Below are 22,500 nucleotides of genomic sequence, written 5' to 3'. Positions count from 1 at the left end.
ATAGATGACAGTTACCATTTTAACTGTTTTTAAATGTACAATTCCGTGGCATCAAGTATATTCACAGCACTGTGGAATCAGCATCCTTACCCGCTCCAGATCATTTTAAGGAAATGACTCCACAGCCCCATCCAGCTCCTGGCAAATGATGTCCTACTTTCCATCCTTATGAATATTAGTCTATTCATGGGTGTGGAATTGTACATGTGTTGTTTTGTATCTGGCTTATTTCACATCCTAGTGTCTTCAAGGTTTATGCACATTCTAGCATGTGCTGAGATTCCCCTCCTCTCTAAGACTGAAAGCTATTCAATTGCACCTACTGGTGGGAAATACAGTTTTGGCATCTTTCCACTAATGTGACTAAGGCTGCCATGCACACTCTAGGCAAGTGTTTGCTTTCAGTGGTTTAGGTCTAGGTCAAGCGTTGGGATTGCTGGAGCTCATCATTTTGTTTGTTTGGTGTGTGTGTGTGTGTGTGTGTGTGTGCATGTGTGTTTTCAGGAAGGCTGGGCTCTCTCTGCTCAGTTTTCACAGTTTTAAAAGACACTAAAGGGGCTCATTCTCTCCAGTTATCAAATGCAAACATTCAGTTTGTGTGTTGGTTTTCCCCCTTAAGTCATGGAGCTTGAATTCTGGGTTTGGGCACTTCCTTGTGTTCTTCAACTTAAGGCTCCCACTCTACCATGTGAGCCACAGTGCCACTTTCAGTTTTCTGCTGGTTAATTGGAAATAGGAGTTTCACAGACTTTCCTGCCCAAGCTGGCTTTGAACCATGATCCTCAGAGCTCAGCCTCCTGAATGGCTAGGATTACAGGTGTGAGCTATCAGCTGCATTCAATTCTTATAAATGCTCATTCTTACGATCACAAACCCAAGCAGTCCATCTTACTTCCTTTTGCATCTCTCCAGTCTGTCATAACCACTCTCCCCTGATCATTAACTCATATCTGCGTAAAGACATCATGTATTTCAGCCATAAAATTAGAGACGAGTCTTGATTTGATAACAGAGGGAATATCTCTGTTAAGTCCAGCAATTATTTGGAGGTTTTATTCCATTGCTTCTATAAATAGATGGTGAGTTTTCAACACAGCTCGGGACCTGGGCCCCTTCCCCTCCAGACTCCTGCACCCCTCCAACCCAGAGCTCAGGATCCTTCACAGAATAGGCAAAGACAGAATGAGGGCATAGCTAGTGTTTAAGTCTTAATCCAGAAAGGGTCACCCACTGGAGATGGGCAGGGCTCAGCCATTGTAGCCACCTGACACCTGACAAACAGCAGAGTCCTGTGGCACAGAAATAGTAGTGATGACATGAACAGACAACATGAACAAAGCAGGCAGAGCTCCTTGGCTGGAACTTCAATTTGGGTTGACCAATTAGAATTGAAGGAAACACCAATGAGCAGGAGATTTCCTGGATTGGGGGAATGGGAGGAGGGGGCTGTGAGGAAAACATGGCTAAAGTTTGGTGGTTTTCCCTTAGTCACAGGTTTCCAAAGGTCTTATTCTTGGAAGCAAATATGTTGGCCTTGAACTTGGTGATATAATGAACAGTGGCTAAACCCAGAAACTTGAATCACACATGCACACACACACAAAACAACAACAACAACAAGGCTGACATCATTTTACATAACCCACTTGCATTTGTGTTTTATGTAGCCATCTAGAATCTTACTTGTAGTCACTTGGTTTAGTCTTAAGGGGCTTCATTCAAGTCTGTGAATATTCTGGCCTGTGGCTGAGAAGACAGAAGAAACCTTGAATCCGACAAACCCTGTTCTTCTACCTCGGGATGGGGTGAGACCAGGGCTCAGGGTGGCTGCGTAGCTGGCCAACCAGCCATCGAGACCCTAATATGCACAGGCCCGCTGGGCTTCTATGGGGCTCTGCAGACATTGTCTTTCCAGCCATTATCCCACATGGAATCATTTAGACACCATTCAAAGCCTAATGAGCAGCGAGTGGTCAGATAGGATCATTTAGGATCAAAAACCATTCCCCAGGGAAGGCTGGCGGGAAGGAAAAATAGAGCTGTCCCCAGCCACTGCTGCTCCATCTTGTCCTGGCAGGCCCCTCTTCCGTTCCCACCCAGGCATCTGTTCTGAGCAGTAAAACAAGCACATTTTCTCATTGACAAATGAAGAGCCACTGAGCGCAATGATATAAAAGTCAAAGCCATCAAACCACACAGCAGGCTCTGCGGGTCAGATGTTCTCTCTTCCCTGGGCTGAAACATAAAAACAGATCCATGCAATTGATTTCCAAAATAACTAACCCGCCTCAAGCAAAGTTGGTCCATACAGTAAGATGGCACCACTCCAGTCCCCTCCCGAGATGCTTCCTTATAAATGAAGCTTTCCCACCAGTTGTCATTTCTCTTTAACCAAGGAGAAAGCGTAATTACTGCAGAGGCAGCACATGCCTAGAATGAGAGTCTAGATGGAGAAATGGCTATAAGACTTCTAGAAGCTCTAAAATCACTGGCTAAAGAAATAATTTCATACAGTGGTTTACATGCATTTAATAGCCGGTTGAGTTCCAAAATTTCTTGCTCTCAGATTCAAAGAGACTTTTCGTTAACTAATACATGAAGGCCACCAGAAAGAAAATAACCACACTCCAAACTACAGATGCTAAATGCTGTGAATACACACACAGAGGGGGAGAGAAGGAGAAGCTTTCTCCACACTTCTATAACGTTGGAGTCAAACCATGAGAGTACAGTGCACACATGCATACCAACATTAGGTAAGCTCTATCACTGAGAGGAAGGTTCTGGCTCAAAGTTCTCACTCTAAAATAGGAGACTAACAAGGAAATAATCTAGTACAAACATGAATCACGTGTCTCCTGCAGGCACAGTTGTGGTTTTGCTTAACTTTACAACAATGGTGACTGTGTGGGGGGAAAAAATGCTGTACAGTGAGGAAAGGAGGCTCAGTGGGTTTGAATGCCGGGGTCTGACCAAACTTAATGGCTTAAATAACAAGTGTTTATGACCCCACAGTCCTGACGGGAGGCTGGAATCCAGGTCAGGGTGCCAGCAGGGCTGGTGTCGGGTTAGCCTCTCTTGGTGGTGGGGCTCTCTTTTCACCAGGCCCACCCCAGGCCTCTTCTCATACACATCCCCGCTGTGGCTTCCCCTCAGAAGGCCACACACAGCCTGTTCAGTTAGGAACCCCACTCTTTCAACCCGGCAGTCCTTTCCTTGAAGATTCCACCCTCTCTTTCCTGGCTGTCAGATCTGCAGCGTGAGCCCACCTTATGGGTTCTGGGGTACACAACCCAGGTCAGCACAGCACGTGGGGGCTCCCACCGGCTGAGCAGGGCAGTCCAGCTTGTCTGAACCCCCAGAGCGCCCGCCCCAGGCTGTCGGCCAGAGGAGGAGATGAACCAGCTTGACAGTGGCTGGCAGGGAGGGGACTGGGTGGGCTGGGGTGGGGGGGGACCAGGGCCCTCAAGGAGCTAGATCAGTGCGCAAAAGGCCGCGCGCCTGTCCCGCAGCCTGCGGTTCTGCCATCCGCAGAGACACAGCCTGTCCTCACGCTCTTGTTTCTGTCTGTCTGTCTGTCTGTGCGTGCGTCTTCCCTCCACCCCACCCCACCCCCGCCCCCCGCCAGCCAACGTCCTGGAAGGGGACTCGATGGACCAGGACGTGGAGAGCCCGGTGGCGGTCCACCAGCCCAAGCTGCCCAAGCAGGCCCGGGACGACCTGCCCAGACACGCGAGCCGGGAGCGGCCCCGGCGCAGGACGCAGCGGTACGTGCGCAAGGACGGCAAGTGCAACGTGCACCACGGCAACGTGCGCGAGACCTACCGCTACCTGACCGACATCTTCACCACGCTGGTGGACCTCAAGTGGAGGTTCAACCTGCTCATCTTCGTGCTGGTCTACACCGTCACCTGGCTCTTCTTCGGCATGATCTGGTGGCTCATCGCCTACGCGCGCGGGGACATGGACCACGTGGAGGACCCCGCGTGGACGCCGTGCGTCACCAACCTCAACGGCTTCGTGTCCGCCTTCCTCTTCTCCATCGAGACCGAGACCACCATCGGCTACGGCTACCGCGTCATCACCGACCAGTGCCCCGAGGGCATCGTGCTGCTGCTCGTGCAGTCGGTGCTCGGCTCCATCGTCAACGCCTTCATGGTGGGCTGCATGTTCGTCAAGATCTCCCAGCCCAAGAAGCGCGCCGAGACGCTGGTCTTCTCCACGCACGCCGTCATCTCCATGCGGGACGGCAAGCTCTGCCTCATGTTCCGCGTCGGGGACCTGCGCAACTCGCACATCGTGGAGGCCTCCATCCGCGCCAAGCTCATCAAGTCCAAGCAGACCTCGGAGGGCGAGTTCATCCCGCTCAACCAGACGGACATCAACGTGGGCTACTACACCGGGGACGACCGCCTCTTCCTCGTGTCCCCGCTCATCATCAGCCACGAGATCAACCAGCAGAGCCCCTTCTGGGAGATCTCCAAAGCCCAGCTGCCCAAGGAGGAGCTGGAAATCGTGGTCATCCTGGAAGGAATGGTGGAAGCCACAGGTGAGCCGGGGCTGCCCCGGGGGTGGGGGGTGGGGGGTCCCCTGTGGGGTGGGTGCTCCACGCGTGGCACATCGGGCCTCCTCCTCCATCCACGCGCGCTGGGCTGCCCTGTCCGACAGGGTCCAGCATGCCGAGACTCCTGCTGCTTCCGTGTGTGTGTGTGTGTGCACACGCGTGAATGACAGCGCCGGGACTCGAACCCAAGGCCTGGGCGCTGTCCTGTGGCTCTTTGAACTCAAAGCTGGCCCTCCACCAACTTGAGCCAGGCCTCCGCTTCTGGTGGCTTTGGGGGTTCATTAGAGATAAGTCTCCTGAGCTTTCCTGCCCAGGCTGACTGTGAACTAGAGTCCTCAGATCTTAGCCTCTTGAGTAGCTAGAATGGCAGGGGCAAGCCATCACCACCGGCACTGGCTCAGTTCCCTTCTTTAAAGCCCTTTAGAAAACATGAATGAATATTTTTTTAAAAAAAAATACCACTTGGGATATTTCAAATTTCCAGATGTGAAGTGAAAAATCCTGTCTCTCACACCTTTTTAAACAGCTTTACAATACGGCTCATTGAAATACTTAAGTTATTTATTACTAAGCCAACGGGGAGAAATTAAGGTATTCCAAAGGGGAGGGAAGGCCAGAAAACTGTTTTAATAAAAATATAATTCCACCCCTTTCTCTGGAACCATTTATAAGATGCAGAGTCAAGCTTTTCGTGTCTCTCTGCACTCTAGCTGCAGAGCCCTCGAAGGCACTGTGCTGCAGACTCGGTAACAAACACTAGCACACAAGAAAAGGCAGGACTTGAAGAGGCACTCGTCCATTCGTCCTCAGTCTGTTGCTCTTTCTGCTTCTTGCACTAATCCTGGGTGTGCTTGAATGGAGGTGGTCTGTTCTCTGAACAGAGAGCACTCTCCGTTTCCACTCAAGTCTCCTTTGGCATTTCACACAGGCTGCAGCTCCCAAGAGCCAAGAACACCCTGCTGTAGTTACCCGTAAACATCGCACAGATAGAACCGGGAGCTCTGAGTGCTTGCCAGCAGTACCTCCCGGAAGAGAATAAAGTAAAATGCCAGCTCACCAAAAGCTCACTGCTTGGGCCCCCGCTGCTCACCCAGGGTCCCTCCACACACAATCTGCCCTGGGCTCTAAGCTTGTGTTTCTGGGTTGGTTGACTGCATCTGGAAATGCACACTCAGCATTCAGGGCTCAATTCTTATCAGTCTCTGAGAACAAACTTAGTCCAGTTACTCTGGACATCAAACTTCTATCTCCCAGCCCCGGTAAGAAAGTAGTCACATCCTCTACCAAGTTTCCCTTAGGGTGGACATAAAATTTTAATAATGTTTTTTAGTGGTCCTAAGGCTTGAACTCTGGGCCTGGGTGCTGTCTCTGTGCTCTTTTGCTCAAGGCTAGTGCTCTGTTTCTTGAGCCACAGTGCTCCTTCCAGCCTTTCGGTGGTTAATTGGAGCTAGAAGTCTCACCGACTTTCCTGCCAGGCTGAACTGCAGTCCTCAGATCTCAGCCTCTTCAGTAGCTGGGATGTCAGGCGTGAGTCACCGGCGCCCGGCTACAGTATAGCAAATACTGAAAAAGTGAGTAAAGCTTGTACACGGAGCTCCGTGGATCCAGTTCTTTCCTTTCCATAGAACTGTAAGAATGCAGACGTAATCTAAACAGCTTTCCAGGGCCACCCATCTGCAAAGTCAACCACTATGGGCCTGTAACACCTTTTAAAAGAATTCACATCAGTGGTGACTGACCACCTCTTGCTGCTTTCCCTAGACAACGCAGTGAGTGGCTCCATTCCTCATCTACCTCTGTGCAGTGCTCATCTACAGGCAATCTAAAGTGGGAAGGAGGACCAGGTAGGCGTCTGTGTTTTGGGTAGGGGACTTGCATAGCCACAGAGTGGGGGCCATCAGTGAGCCCCCCCCCCGAATATAAGGAACCGGTACCCGTCTATCCTACACCCACACTGTACTATGTGCTCAAGATGTACAGATGAGCCACAGAGATTGGGATCTGGCAGTAATAGGTCAAGACTGTACTAGATAAAGCTCTTCCTCACCGTTAAAGGATTCGTACCTTTTGCAGTGTAACTGTGATGAAATACGAAGCGATTGAGGCAGAAGTAAACACAGCTCTATATCTTGAGCCTGAATTTCTTTTTTAAATTCTCCCCCAGGCAATTGGTGGGGCTGGGAGCTATGAGACAGGAGAAGAAGGGAAGAGCAGGGGAAAGGAAAGGAGGGGACTGGGAGAAACAGGAGAATGGGCAGAGGAAGGGCGGGGAGGAGAGGATAACACGGAGGAGATAAAGGAGAGAGGGAAGAGAAAGAGGGAGAGAAGAGAAAGGAGAGGGGATGGAAAGTAGGAGGGAAGAGGAAAAGGGAGGAAGAAAAAGAGACATAAGGAGGGTGGAGAGGAAAGGGGGAGAGGAGAGGAGGGAGGGGAAGGTAAAGAGAAGGGGGAGATGAGGGCAAGGGGGAGGAGGCAAGGAAGGAGTTACCTTTTGAAACCCTGGCTTTTCCCCAGTCTCAGCGAGCACAGGGACTCTGGCGCTCCCTGGTGGTGTAATGCAGTGTTGCAGCTCAGGCAGTGTCAGCTGACAGCTCCCAGTGGCAATCCTGGAAGGTTCCTGTTAGGACTAGAGGGACAGCTGTGGACAGAGGTTCCCTGGCCCTGGAACAACACCTCTGATTCCTGATGCTGGCCTCACCTTACAGGACAAGACCCCAGCTTTGTGCTCCCTCACAAGAAGACCAGGCTGCAAAACAAACTAAGAGGAAAATGTGGAGTAAGCAAATATCCAGAACCCTAAAGCTCCCTGGGGCAGAACTGTCTTTGTGCTGAAAGCTTGTGATCGGTGAGACTATCCAACAGGAGAAACATCATCTCCTTGGTAATTGCTAGTGACCCTTGCCTCTGAACCCTGGTGGCCTCCCCACACATGCTTAGTAAAATCCGGGTGGTTGCCAAGGGAAAGCACGAAAACGCTCACCTCTGTGCCTGACAAAAGGCAATCATTCTTCATTTGATTTAAAAACATATTCCTTTCTAATTTCTGAAAAGTCAAAGAGGAAGGGTTTTCTAGGAAGTTCTAGAGGAATCTGTAAACTGGATATGTGCTTTCCTTATAATAACAATTCAGTACAATTCAGTGCCTCAGTATAGCTCAACCCTTTGACTTTAAAGGGACACTTCTTTGTGAATGAAAACTACAAATGGGATTTAAGGGCATTAGACAGGCTCATGGGGAAAAAAGAAAAAAATGCTTCAGTGTATTAAAGCCAGGAGAAACACAAATAGGAATTAAGGCATGAAGGGAAGTAATTCACAAGGATCTAATCATTTATTAAGGTACAGGGCTGGAAATGAGAAACCATGAAAACCAACAAATGGCTCTCTTGTCTGATTACTTCTCTCGGGCTAGCCACTGACCTTGAACAACTGGCCAGGTGTCTGGACCAGCAGGGGGTCTCTTGCACTGCCTCTAGACTCAGTTCACCTCTCGGTCATGCCCATCCTGGGTGCACAGAGCCCTGGACAGGCTTTGTCTGGGGTCCTGGCGACCTCACGGCAGTCTGATCACCTATGTCGTGGATCTGCCGGGAGCTCACTAGAAGAGGCAGGAGAGGCTGTGTCACACACGGGGCGTGTTCCATTGCAACTTGACCTCCACTGCATTGCTGACTCCACCATTGGAACCTGAGCCCCACCGATGGACCCACGTTGTTGGGATGGCGTCAGCCTAGTCCTGCCTAAGTCAAAGGGACAATCCAGGCGACCTCTCAAGAACTTTCCTGTCGTGTGATTCTATTTTTGAAAAACAAATCAAACCCTGGAAAATTCCTTCACCAACCATCCAGATTCTACATCTCATCTGCAAATGTATTTTGAAAGGGGCCCCTTCATGCTGCCACATGGGCCATTTTGAGATGATGTTTAGAGAAAGTTTCATAGCTACGTAAACAGACGTGCACAGCAGCTGTGGCAACTGCAGGTTAAAATAGTAGAGCGTTCACATGGACTGGTATTTATAGAGGGCAAGTGGGCCTGGCCCCGAGGCAGCATGGCAGCCACCCAGCGCCACACTGCCAGCTGGCTCCTCGCTGTAGCCTTTGTATTGAGCCTCCGTGTTTCCCCCCCAGGGTTGGATGGCTACCACAGGTCCACAGCACTGAGCCTGGGGAAGATGAGGCCCCCAAAGCTTTGGGCTGTTCTTACTCCTTGATTTAGACAAAAAACAGAGCGGACAGAACCACGAACCCCCAGGTGGCCTGTCATTCCACCCCGACATTTGTCACTTGAGGACACAGGTGGTATTCGCCATCTTCCTCCTCTCTCCTGCATCTCAGCATTTCCCCCGCAAATGGCTTAGTGCCTGTCTCCAAAAGATAAGTCCTTTTGTAAAGTACTCCGGTTCTTTAAGGCAGCTAAGGAATTGTCAGTGGTCTCCTAAGATCCAGTGTCTGCTAAGTGTGCACGTTGCTGATTACCTCATCAGTGTCATCGCTTTTGTTTGTTCGGATGTACAATCTGCTTGATCATAAGGATAAGCTCTGTTGGTGGGCGCTGGTGGCTCACGCCTATAATCCTAGTTACTCAGGAGGCAGAAATCTGAGGACTGCAGCTCAAAGCCAGCCCAGGCAGGAAAGTCTGAGACTCTTGCCTCCAATTAACCACAGAAAAAGAGGGGTGGGTGCTGTGGCTCAAGTGGTAGAGTTCTATCTTGAGCGAAAGTTGCTCAGAGACAGGACTCAGGTCCAGCGTTCAAGCTCCAGGACTAGCAACAAAAAAAAGCAGGGAGTGAGTTTGGCCTAGTGGTAGAGTGCTTACCTAGCATGCATGAAGACCTGGGTTTGATTCCTCGGTTCCACATACATAGAAAAATCCAGAGGTGGTGCTGTGCTCATGTGGTAGAATTCTAGTCTTGAGAAAGCCCAAGGACAAGGCTCAGGCCCTGGGTTCAAGCACCAGGGCTGGAAAATAAATAAATAAAATTAGCTGTACCATATAACCATTCTGGTTATTAAGCACTGTGTACAAGGAGGCCCATGGGAGACTCTTGAAGCTACCCTGTGCCTTCTTTCCAAGCACTGTTTTTCTTTGCTCTAATCACACTGTCACTGGGCTCTGATAGGAAGCTTTGACAGTGCAGTGTAGAGAATGATCTGGTTGAGGTTAACACTGCTGTACTCTTAAGCTGTTTCCAGTAATAATTATATTCAGAGATTACAGAGCTGAAACCTGATTTCCTCTTTGGATATATTGTTAATCCCTCTAGTGGCAACCTCCTATCATCAGATTTACCCTTTTTCTTTTAAGAGCTATCACCTAACTATATAGTGAGTGGATAAGATCAGAAATTCTATGAATGGGGGTGAAAAATCTTCACAGATTAATCTATCAGTAAGTCTCTATAAGGAGTGATTTCATTTTTTAAAAATCAGACATGTGGGGCTGGGAGTTTGGCCTAGTGGTAGCGTGCTTGCCTAGCATGCATGAAGACCCAGGTTCGATTCCTCGGTACCACATACATAGAAAAAAGCCGGAAGTGGTTCTGAGGCTCAAGAGGTAGAGTGCTAGCCTTGAGAAAGTCCAAGGACAGTGCTCAGACTCTGAGCCCAAGCCCAAAACTGGCCAAAAAAAAATCAGACATGTATCATTCACTAACATCAAGAAGTCCCCAGCAAGCTCACATCATAATCCTGGCTTCAGAGGCTGACAGCAGAAAACTCATAGTTTGAGGCCATCCTTGGGGGTAAGGGTCTCAAGGCCCTATCTCAAAAATAACCGGCAAGGGGCCGGGAGTTTGGCCTAGTGGTAGAGTGCTTGCCTAGCATGCACGAAGACCCAGGTTTGATTCCTCTGTACCACATGCATAGAACATGCATGGAAGTGGTGCTGAGGCTCAAGTGGTAGAGCTCTAGACTTGAGAAAGTCCAAGGACAGTGCTCAGGCCCTGAGCTCAAGCCCAGGACTGGGAAAAAAATAATAACCAGCAAAACAGAGCTGGAGGTATGGCTCAAGTGGTAGAGTGCCAGCCTAACAAGCATAAAACCCTGGGTTTAAATTCCCATACTGTGAAAGAAGGAAAGAAAATGAGGATTGAAGGGAGGGAGGGAAAGAGAAAAGGAAGGAAGAAAGGAGGGAGGGAAGGAGGGAGGGAGGGAGGGGAGGAGGGGAGGAAGGAAGGAAGGAAGGAAGGAAGGAAGGAAGGAAGGAAGGCTTGCTGGCTTGCTCCCAACCCAAGGCTTCCTTCCAAAATGTCCACCTACCCCAGTAAAGTGATTATCTGAGTAAAATCTGGCATCATCAATTGCTCCCAGCCTCTGGGAACCCTGTGTTCTGGTTCATTAATGTCATAACTGTGTGCAGCTGGATGTACAGTCAAACTCTCCTACCATGCTCTTAAGGGAAATTGCAAGAGATCAAGCATGAGACTATGTTTCCCATAATCCAGAAGGCATTCACAGGACCACAGTTTAGAAGGTATTAAGGTTGCCATATATGATTACGGTCACAAACAAATCAGAATACTATAGAAAATGACTCATCATTAAAACAGCAGCACCAGCAAAATCCATTGTTCTCCAAATGGGCCATGCAAAGGAACTAGAATGAGACTCAGTAGAAAGCAGAGATTGTTATGCACGCGCATGCACACATACACACATACACACACACACACACACACACACACACACACACACACACACAGGCAATGAAAGGCCAGGCATCAGTTACTCATGCTTGTTATCTTAGCTACTCAAGGAGCTGATATCAAGAGGATGGTGGTTCAAAGCCAGCCCATCCAGAAAAGTCCATGAGGCTCTCAGCTCCAATAAACTACTCAGAAAAAAGCAAAAGCAGTGGCTCAAGTGGTAGAGCAGTATCCTGTGAGCAAAAGAAGCCTCTCTCGCTCTCAAACACATACACACACACACACACACACACACACACACACACACCCCAAACAGCAGAAGCCAGAGGTGCCTCTTCTCCAGCCAGCGCCCTCGGCCCGCCTCACTGAGGAGCTCAAGTGTTGAGTTCTTATCTAGCAAGCTTCTTTCTCCAATGTCATCTCTCACCTACAGCCCAGCTTACTGGGCCGTCCTGCCAAACCGCAGTTGCCTATGTACTGGCTTGATTTATGTCTCTGCCTCAGTGTCCTCCTCTCTAAAGGGTGCTTACCGCACGGGAGGCCGTGCTGAATCCCACCAGCGTATCAATCATCCTTCCTTCCCGTGGGCCACCCAGGTGGAAACCAGGAAGTAGCAGAGCTGCACTTGGGAAGAGTAGCCAGGCCAGTCTCAGGGACCTTGCGCTGCTGGTGCCCAGACAGAATGACAAATGACCCCTCTAAAAGTGCTCCAAATCCTCAAAGTGACAAACGCTAACCTGAGAGTGTCCATGCTCGAAATGCCAAGCACAGTGCAGGCGGGAGCCAGGCTGGCCTCTGCCCCGGCCCCTAACCATGAAGCACAGATGGATGGAATCGGAATTAATGAGTGTCACGGGTCCAGGCAGAAGGACTTTGTGTCCTATAAATAGCAGCATCCATCAAAACAATGTCCACCAGAGGTGGATGTGGGTTTGACTGCACTCAGGTCTTCTGAGGCCGGCGACAACAGGACTGATAGATTGTGTTTAAAAACAACACTTCTATGTTCCCAGTTCCTCATCTGCAGAGTCCTTATGAATTCTGAAAACTCATTTTTGAAGTATTAACTAATTTTTCACTTGTGGATAGTTCTGCTCTAAAGTATTGACCTGCTTCCACAAGGTGGATGGACAAACAGAGTTTTCTGGACAGCCAGTTTCTTTGTTCCTTGTTGACAAAGAATTGTGAACTGGGTACTAGTGGCTCATGCCTGTAATCCTAGCTACTCAGGAAGCTGAGATGTGAGGATCACAGTCTGAAGTCAGCACAGACAGAAAAGTCCCTGAAACTCTTATCTCCAATGAACAACTCAGAAAAGGCTGGATATGGAGCTGTGGCTCAAATGGTAGAGTGCTAGCTAGCCTTGAGTACAAAGAGGCTCAGGGAAAGAGCCTAGGCCCCGAGTTTAAACCCCTGGACTGGAGGAAGGAAGGAAGGAAGGAAGGAAGGAAGGAAGGAAGGAAGGAAGGAAGGAAGGAAGGAAGGAAGGAAGGAAACTTTTTAAATAAAAATACTCTATCAGTCTGCCTTGGCTATGTTATGCTGCAGTAACAAACAGCTCCCAGCACTTTAAGCAGCAAAGTCCTTATGTCTCATTCACTTTACGTCTGCCGCAGGATGCCAACACAGAGAAACCCAGGCAGGCCCACTCTCTTATCAGGGAAACAGAAAAATGGCAGAACAGCCCACATCTGTCCCCAGCGTATTAGTCACTGCACGTCAGGCCCCAGTGCCTGATGTCGGTGGAATTGGGGAAACATCATTTTCCCACGGGGACTTGACATCGACATCTAGGAACAATAACTCAGGCCTCCTGGTGGTTTAGAAGAAAGAGCAGCACCCAGAGCAGCAACCAAAGGTCCTGGGGATGAGAGGGTGAGGGGTCAGCATGGCAGAGGTGTGAGGTGGAACTCCACCAGCAGGCATGGGGGCACCTCCCGCCTGAGTTCTCCCAATTCCTGATCCTTGACAACTCAGCCAAGAATTCCTTTGTGGAGGCGCGGGCAGCCCCACTGGCTGGCATCTTTTGCATTGGGGAAGGCAGCGATCTGGTTGGTTAGCTACCATCTAAAACCTAACCTGTCTTGCCTGATACAAAATGTCACACAGGCACACTGGCATTGCATATAACCAACACACCAGACTTCCCAGGAGGTGACTTTGCAGAGCTCTACCATCTCTGCCCTGTGAATTCGCTCATCCTGGGTAAGACATCAAGGCCAGACAGGGTAAATTCCACTCTCCACTTGCCGTGTGTCTGGGCATCTAACATTCCTTCATTTATCACAAGTGGTTTTTTTCCACTATTTGTTCCTGTAAGAAGGTTCCATGTACTCTGATATGAAAGCCCTGCACAAAGGGGCTTTATTGAGGATCAAACTCCATGAGTATGGAGGGGGGAAGTGATTTCTCCCCCACACACACACCCCGTAGCCAGTGAGGAAGCTGGCTCTTAGGTGAAGGGCTGGAGCAGAGTAACTTTGCTCAAGGGCAAGTGAAGGTGAAATGATTGGCAGAAGCGTGGTCTTAGAGTTCCCTGCATCTCAACACACTTCCCTCCGTGGTCCCTCCAGAAGGGAGCAGCTGAGGAAAGCCTGCCTAAGGATCCCTGGGTCTGAATTCAATGGGATGCTGACAGCCAGTGACCAGCCAGCTTACCCATTCGGTGCCCAGCCCAGGGCCCCACCACGGTCACCTGGCCTGGAGAAGCAGGCGGGGAACCACTCTGCATACCTACTGGCCCTGACATTCCTAGGGGCAAGCACAATGGCTGGCTCTGGCTCCCAGCTCCACCCAATGCCAGTCCATCCGGTGACTGCTCGAAGGAACTCTCAGCTAACTCTGTCTAAAGTGGCCAAGTGGGACTCAGAGCTCAACCAAGTGGCAGCTGACACACCCTCTGGGGAGTGTTGAAAGGGAGAATCAATGCCAATCTGAACTCCCTGGCAAAAAGCACCATAAGAAAAATACACAGGCTTTGAGCCAGGCGCAGTAGCTCATGCCTGTAATTTTAGTGACTCAGGAGGCTGAGATCTGAGGATCAAGGTTCAAAGCCAGCCTGGGCACAAAAGGACCTGAGACTCTTATCTCCAAATAACCTCTAGAAAACAGGAAGTGGCGCGGTGGCACAGGGATGGGGGGTAGCCTTGAGCTAAAGCACTCCGGGACAGCAACCAGGCCCAAAGTTCAAGCCCCATTACCCACCTCCAGTACCGGGAATGGGGGTGGGAGCTAGGCTGCACTGTGCAGCATAGGTGGGAGATGAGGACATTTGCATTTGTTTTCTTCCTGGATGCAAATATAATGGGAAGCAGAGGTTTCCTGACCTTTCGGAGAGCTAAAAGTGAACTTCCATTCAAAAGCAGAGATCCGCCAGTAAACAGTGCTATTATTAACCTTGCCTTTTCAAGAAGATGAGAACGTGAGTGGCTCCTCCTTTAGAGGTGTTTACACGCTCCCCCTTTCTTTTCTCCAGCTCTTTCTCTGGGTGGAAAGGGCTCCTACCTCGCCGCCTTGCCCAGCTCCCCTCCACATGGTGGCTCTTCATAGTATTGAGTCATTTGGGGACTAGGAATTAAGCTAGGGGAGAGCTCACACAGTCACCTGTGCAGTAGAGTAAATCCCACATGGCAGTATCTTTGGGACACTGAGCAGAAAGTCATCTTTAAAACAAGAACAAAAAAGAGAAAAATACCCCAAACTCAACACTGGCCGGGCACTGCTAGCTCACACCTGTAATTCTAGCTACTTAGGAAGCTGAGACCTGAAAATTGCTATTCCAAGCCAGCTTGGACAGGAAAGACTTGGGCCTCTAGACTCTGATCTTGAATAAACTACTCACAAAAAGCCAGAAGCGGTATAGTGACTCAAGTGGTAAAGTGTCAGCCTTGAGAAAAAGAATCTCAGGGGCAGTTCCCAGGCCGAGTTCAAGCACCAGGACTAATGCACACATGCACACACGCGCATATGCACACGTGTATACACACACACACACACACACACACACACACATACACACTGCCAAGGAGGCAGCCAACTATTTTATAAGCTGCTCACATCCTTTGTGGACCAAACAGAGCAATAATAGGACATTTTATTTTTTATGCTTTTACTTTTTTTTTTTTTTGGTGGGTCATGGGGCTTGAATTCAGCCTGGGCTCTGTCCCTGAGCTCTTCAGTTCAAGGCTACCGCCCTACCCTTGAGCCAAGCCCCATTTTCTATCTTGTTTTCTAGAGGTTAATTGGAGATAAGAGTCTCAGATCCTTTTGTGCCCGGCTGGCTTTGAACATTGATCCTCAAATCTCAGCCTCCTGAGTAGCTAGGATTAGCCTAGGATTAGCCACTGCTCCATCTTCCTGGTACAAGCATGGGGGGGGGTCGCCGCATCACATCAGTCATGTGACACTTCCTTATTCACAAACCAGGAAGTCAAGCAGAGCCAGAAAGAGGATCCATTGTACAATATCCTTCAAAAACACATCCTCAGCCACCAGACCACCTCTAATCCCTGCCTCCCAAATGCCGCATCAGCTCCCTGCAGCCCCATCCCAGGACCAAGCCTTCAACACGAGACCTAGAGACACTGCACTCACAAACACTGCACACCTGAAACATCAACTGTGTGTTCCAATAGAGGAAGACACTCCTAACACAGCCCTGGTGCCATCTATCTGTGGCACCTAAATGATCATCTGATGGATTCTCAGATGCGGTTTGTGCTGTCAAAACAGAAAACATGACAGGAGCGTTTCTTTGAATCCATTCATTTTTTTAAGCTAGGAAGCAAAATGGTACATCAACAGGATTATTTCTGGAAGCTCACTGACAGAGCTGTCTTTGCCTGGCTATTCACAACCCAAATAAAGACTTATATAAAACCGGTCACTTTCCTTCTATGTTAAAAGTATCTACTCCAGCTTTCTTATTTGAACTCTGATTTACCACTTGTTCGAGGAAAGCAATGTTAGAAATCTGGGCTAACTAGATGGCCCCTTGGCATCTCACTGGGCCATTTCTGGACCCCGGTGGGTGCATTTTGTTTCTTAAGGAATGTCAAATTGTTATGACACTTGTCATTCTTAGCCATGGTTTCCATTTCGAAGCCAACTGCAGCCTGAAAATAGTCAATAGAAAAATTCAGAAATAAACAGCTCAGAGGCTTTCAATTGAATGCTATTCTTGGAGGTGTAATGAAATCGCTTGCATCCCGCTCTGTCCTCACAGGGAGGTGAACTGCATGCACGTCTGTCCACTGGGTCCGCGCCGTGTGCGCTACCCATCCATCCTCACGTGGCCACCATCTTTGTTATCAGACTATTTGGCATGGAGCATTTGTGTTCCAGTAACCTCTATTTTACTAATACTGGCTGTAAAGTAAAAGAGTAATCATGCTGACAATTCAATTATAATATATTATCATTGTTGATCTACTTTATTATCTGGGATTGTTAATTCTTCCTGTGCCTTAATTAAACTTGATCATAGGGATGTGATGCATAAAAATGGGCATAGTAGATACAACGTACTGTCTGTGAGTGCAGACATCCAACAAAAGGCTGCAGGTGAGGGGAACTATTGTAGATATCTGTGCGCATGCATCTAAGTGTTCGCTTAGCCTCTCGATTCACTCTAGATGACATCTAAACTCTGTATTTTGAGGAGAGTAAAACTTTTATCAATGACTCAAAGAGGTCTCTCGGACCCCAAAGACTACAGTGTTAGGCAAACAGGGATCTAGTCAACGCTCAGTTCAGTTTGGCCCCACATTGCGATTATAGCCTAGATTCTTCTGATAAAACAGAATTTGGGATGGACATTCTTACAGCTTATGATGACAGGGCTAGGTCTAGGATCACTGATGAGGTTAACCTGATCTTCTGTCTACTTTCAACCAAGCAGCTGTCTTTAGAAAATATTCTGAATTTCATATACATATATCACTATATATTATATATTAAATGTATATTATGTCAACTAATATATATAACGTATCACCTATGTTATATATGAATTATAAATATATAACATGCTATGTAATGTGTTCTAATCCATGTCATATATTCTCTATGATCTCATAAATCTAATACACACACACGCACACAAATCCACCTTTCTCAAGAGCGAAGGGCGGGTCAGCTGAAGCACACCCATGGAATGGGAATGAGGATACTTTTGAATCTAGGGGGAGGATGAGCCAATCAAATGCCACTGCAGCCAGACTCCAACTACACAGGAAGTTTCTACTGCAGTTAGACACACCTTTTTACAATTTGGAGTGCTTTTGCACACTGGTGAGCCGCACACCTCATCACTGCTGTCTGCCAGCAGCCTTCAGTCCCCGGACTGGGCTGATCTGTCCTGCCAGCGCAGGGTGCAGCCCAGCAACCAATCCCGCCCCAACCCAGTGTCCCCAGCAAGTCCTACTACACCCCCTGGCATTACTGGATTTTTGTCTCATGCCAAAACCTGAGCAAAGCTGAAGCAGAGACCAAGGTCACTGAGCAGGACGAGAAAGCTGTCCCCAGGAGCAGCGCCAGCCGCAATACCACAGTGAGGACAGGGCAGGGTGCCCGAGGGGACTCCAGAAGACCTCTGTGCCACTCACCTTGTAGGTAGCCACACCCCTTGCCTGCCCACCAGTGTGTCAGGACTCCCGGGGCTGGAAGGGGAGGGAGGGAGAGGCCTCTCACCTTACTCCCCTGAGCGAAGCCCCAGCAAACCCTGGAGCTCCTGACAGGTGCCCTCAGAAGCCTGGGGACCAGGGACCTGGGCAGAGGTCCTCGTGGTGGCATCACAGGCCGGCAAGCATGAATTCTGTCAGCTTCTGTGTCCATAAGTTCCATGCTTCTTAACTCAACCAACCCCAGCTTGAAAATAATCAGAAAAAAAAAATGTGCCTGTCCTGAACAAGTACAGACATTTTTCTTACTATTTTTCTCTAAACAAGACAGTAGAACAAATATTCACAAAGGATTTACATTGCCTTAGGGATGATAAACGATCTAGAAATGTGTGATGATTATATGCAAATACTACACATTTGGGTTTTTTGGTTGTCGCTGCTGTTCTGGTCCTGGGGTTTAAACCCAGGCCTCAGCACTGTTCTTGAGCTTGTTTGCTCAAGGCTAGTAGTGCAATACCACTTGAACCACAGCTCCACTTTCTAGCTTTTTGAGGTTAATTGGAAATAAAGAGTTGGACACACATTCCTGCCTGAGCTGGCTTCAAACCACAGTCCTCAGCTCTCAGCCTCCTGAGTAGGCAGGGTTACAGGCGGGAGCCACCAGTGTCAGCTGCATCATGCTTTCTGTAGATCTCATTCCTCAGTCAGTCTGTCCACCCATCATATGTCTATTTATTATTTTTCCAAAGTAACAGAACTAAGAAAACATCGAGCAACTAAGTCTCAGTTCGGGCCAAGCATCTTTATTCGCAAATCAGTTGCTCATAGAGCCAGTGTCTCAGGCAGGGAGGGCAGGAGGGCCGGTGTCCATGTTATACCAGGCTGAGAAGTGATGGGACAGACCACCCTCCTGCTGGGGCCCTGGCTGTCTTGCCTCTTATCAGAGTCATCTGATTTCCCTGGACCTCAGGTCCTGCACCTGACAACAACCAGCCAGCCTGCTTGCAGGTATTATTAGATGAGAGGATACCAAAGAGCTCAGAATGGATCCGAAATGAGGTAGACAATTTAAAAGAAAAAAAAAACTTGCACTTAAAATGCTGTCCTATCTCCAGCACTCAGTGTTTTACTCACCTGTGAAATGGCAGATGGTTTAAACATCTAGCAATCTCAAGTTAGAAAAAAGTACATGGCTTCCTTATTACCGGACAGTTCTTTCCTGGATGGAATCTCAGTGAGAGGAGCTGGGAACTCCATCATGTATATTCAACTATGTTACAACTTAGCCCTGAAATCATCCTCAGAAATATCACTATCTGCTAGGTCCTTAAAAATAGCAGCTAAAGCTAAGTGCAGTGATTCATGCCTGTATGCCTAGCTATTCAGGAGGTGAGATCTGAAGACTATTCAAAGCCAACCTCAGCAGGAAAAGTCTGTAAGACTCTTACCTCCAATTAACCAGGAAAAAGAAACAATAAAGTGGAACTGTGGTTCCAATGGTAGAGTGCTAGCCTTGAGTAAAAAAGCTCAGGGGCAGCACCCAAGCCATGTATTCAAACCTGAGGACACAGGAGATGTGTACATATATGAATGTATCTGCTAAATTAAAAGCTGACGGGCCAGGTCTCTGTTTCTCATTTACATGTTTTATATCTTATTTAAGACCAGTGGACATCTCCCATCTTGGACAATGGGGCCCACTGAAACAAACCTTCAAGTCAGCAAACATGAGTGAGTAAGTAATAAATAGGGTACTAAAATGTTTCAACCATCTGTTGCTTCTGTATCTGGCAACTTGATCCATGTAGATTCTAGAATGCAGCATAGAACACCCAAAAACCACAAAAGATGCAGATAACATCACTAGACTTTGGCATAGTCCATAAAAATTATAGGAAGGTAAGCATGGCCCTGGTCTTTTTTCTCTAATAAGAAATCCTTACTGGTGCTGGGAAAACTAGGCAGCCATGTGCGGAAAACTAAAAATTGATCCCAGCCTGCCACCATGCACAAACATTATCTCAAAATGGATCCAAGACCGCAATAGCAGACCTGAAATCCTGAAACTGCTACATGGCAGAGTAGGAGAGACACTGGAACTCATAGGCACAGGCAAAAAAATTCTTGAACAGAGTCCCAGGGTCACAACAGATTGGAGAGAGACTTAACAAATGGGACTACCTAAAAATAAAGTTTCTGCACAGACAAAGGCATAGCTACTAAAGTAGAAAGACAGCCAACCAACTGGGAAAAGATATTTACCAATAATAAGTACATCAGACAAATGCTTAATATCCAATATCTACAGGGAACTCAAGAAACTAATCCCCCCCAAACCCAACAAACCATTCACTAAATGGGCAAGGGAACTTAAGAGAGACTTATCAAAAGAAGAGATTAAAATGGCAGAAAAGCATATGAGAAAATGTTCATCATCCATGGTCATAAAGAAAATACAAATAAAAACAACCCTGAGATACTTTTTCCCAATCAGAATGGCAGATATTCTGAACTCAGACAACAACAAATGCTGGAGGGGATGTGGAGAAAGAGGAAACCTACGGCACTGCTTATGTAAACTAGTACAGCCACTCTGGAAGGCAGTTTAGAGGTTTCTCAAAATACTAAACATAGACCTTCCCTAAGACCCAGCCATACCACTCCTGGGCATCTACCCTGAGCATCATAACCCAGGATATGATAAGGACATCTGCTCAGCTATGTTCATCTCTGCACTATTCACAATAGCCAGGCGATGGAAACAACCCAGATGCCCCACTACAGATGAATACCAAAAAATGTGGTCTATATATACAATGGAATTCTACATAACCACCAGAGAAGATAAAATAATGGCTTTCGCGGGGAAGTGGATGAATCTAGAGCAAATCATATTGAGTGAGACAAGTCAAGACCAAAGGAGCAAAAGGCGCATGGTATCCTTAATATGTGGCTATTAGATCCACACAGTACAAGAGCGAGGACTTAAAGAAAAAAATCCTAACAAGTTCAGCTGCCTAGCTTCCTAGAGCATAGAAGCAGCAAATAAAAAAGGAGGTGTTTGCTAAAACCAGCACACTGAATGCAGAGAGAAGCAATGCACAGTTCCCAGCAGGCGTGAAGAGCCCTCAGCTGTAAATTAAGGAAGCAAAGCCCAAACGTGGTTGACCCGAACCATCGCCAGAGGAGTCGGTGCTCACCCTACTCACCTCCCAGTCCTCACCTGCACACCCGGAGGAGTCTTCCTCCTTCCCTCCTGGATGGCTTCACGAAGGCTGGCCTGATAGTGCAGTCAGCAGTACAGAACGGGAAGTGCCTGCCTATTTGTATTGTGATTACAGGACACGCTTTGGTCACCTGCAACAGTCTTCCTGCGGCATGCAACTGAGAAATGCCTGGACCCAACTACGGATCACCCTTCCCTCCTTCCAGCAGTCAAGACCTCCCAAGTTGAGAGGCTCCAACCACACAGCCTTTCAAGCCAAGCATGGAGGCCCCTCCAAGGCCTGGAGCCATTGCTCTGAGTTCTAGGAGTGACTAGCCCTCATCCCCAGGGCACCTTCCAGGAACCTTGGATATTGGATGCCATTGGGTCCAGCAGCTACCAGCCAGGGCCTGAGGGCAAGACCCCTTCTCCTGGCATCCCTGGGGCTAGCCAGCTAGAACACACAACCCCTTCTCCATCAGGCCTCACCCTTAGCGGAAACCAGCTGCAGGTGGCATCTCTCGGGAGTTTGGGCTTGCAGGCCTTTAGGCTCCTCCGCCCCTGCCCTGCGCTCATTTACATAGGCTCCTCCTTTCTCCCTGCTACCACTGCATCCCACATGCTGGTGCTCATGAGCTGAGACCCTCACCAAGGAGCAGGTCTCTGCTCACATGCGTGCTCTGGTTAGTGCCTCACATGGAGAGGACACAGGCAGAAGAGGTCCTAAGTCAGAAATACCAGGTTCAAAGCTACTTTCAATGTCATGCAATTCTTTCCTCCCCAGACAGGCACCACTGCAATCTTCCCCAACTCAGCCAGTTGGGCAGGGTGATTACTTTCCTGCATTTGCCTTAGTCTATGGCACTTAAATTTTGCCTGTCACTGTCAGCAACTGTGTATTAGAACTATGGCAGATAGCCCAGAGCCAAATGGCTTTGCTGACAGAGGAGGATAGATTCTTTGTTCCTTATTTATTCTGATTTCAATATTTTTACATTGAAAGTAGTATATGCATGTAAGACATTCAAATAGAGTTGAAGAAAGCACAGTGAAAACATATAGCCTCAACTAGGCCTCTTTTCCTCTACCCGGGCAGAAGCAAGTCTCAATCATATGAACGGTTATCTAGAAATAATCTCTACTTCTCCAAGCACGAGGATGCATGCTTTAATACTTTGACGTAGTTTAGGAAGACAACAGGAGCCTGAATTTTTCCTCAGGGCTGACAGCTTTCAGATGTAATACACATGATGCCATTAACACACCAACAAGTTCGTGTGTGTGTGTGTGTGTGTGTGTGTGTGTGTGTACTGGGACCTGAATTTGGAGCCTCATAACCATGCTTAGCTTTGGTACTCTACCTCTTGAGCCACAGCTCCACTTCTGAATATTTGGTTGTTACTTGAAGATGAGTCACACAAACTTTCTGCCTGGCCTGGCTTCAGACTGTGATCCTCAGATC

At 48.3% G+C, this 22,500-nt stretch overlaps 1 protein-coding gene across 2 annotated transcripts in view; it reads left to right on the top strand.

The window, feature by feature from the left end:
* The window catches only part of Kcnj6 (potassium inwardly rectifying channel subfamily J member 6), a 193,922-nt gene that overhangs the window by 156,059 nt on the left and 15,363 nt on the right, over window positions 1-22,500 (top strand). For both annotated transcript variants that reach the window (XM_090349303.1, XM_090349305.1), the window contains exon 3: window positions 3,629-4,549. In XM_090349303.1, coding sequence (XP_090205429.1) covers window positions 3,629-4,549 — 921 coding nt within the window. The remainder of the gene's footprint in view (window positions 1-3,628; window positions 4,550-22,500) is intronic.

Source organism: Megascapheus bottae, chromosome 1, assembly GCF_031878675.1.
Source record: "Megascapheus bottae isolate mThoBot1 chromosome 1, mThoBot2.hap1, whole genome shotgun sequence".
Lineage (NCBI taxonomy): Eukaryota > Metazoa > Chordata > Mammalia > Rodentia > Geomyidae > Megascapheus > Megascapheus bottae.
This window is presented reverse-complemented; position numbering and strand designations above follow the sequence as displayed.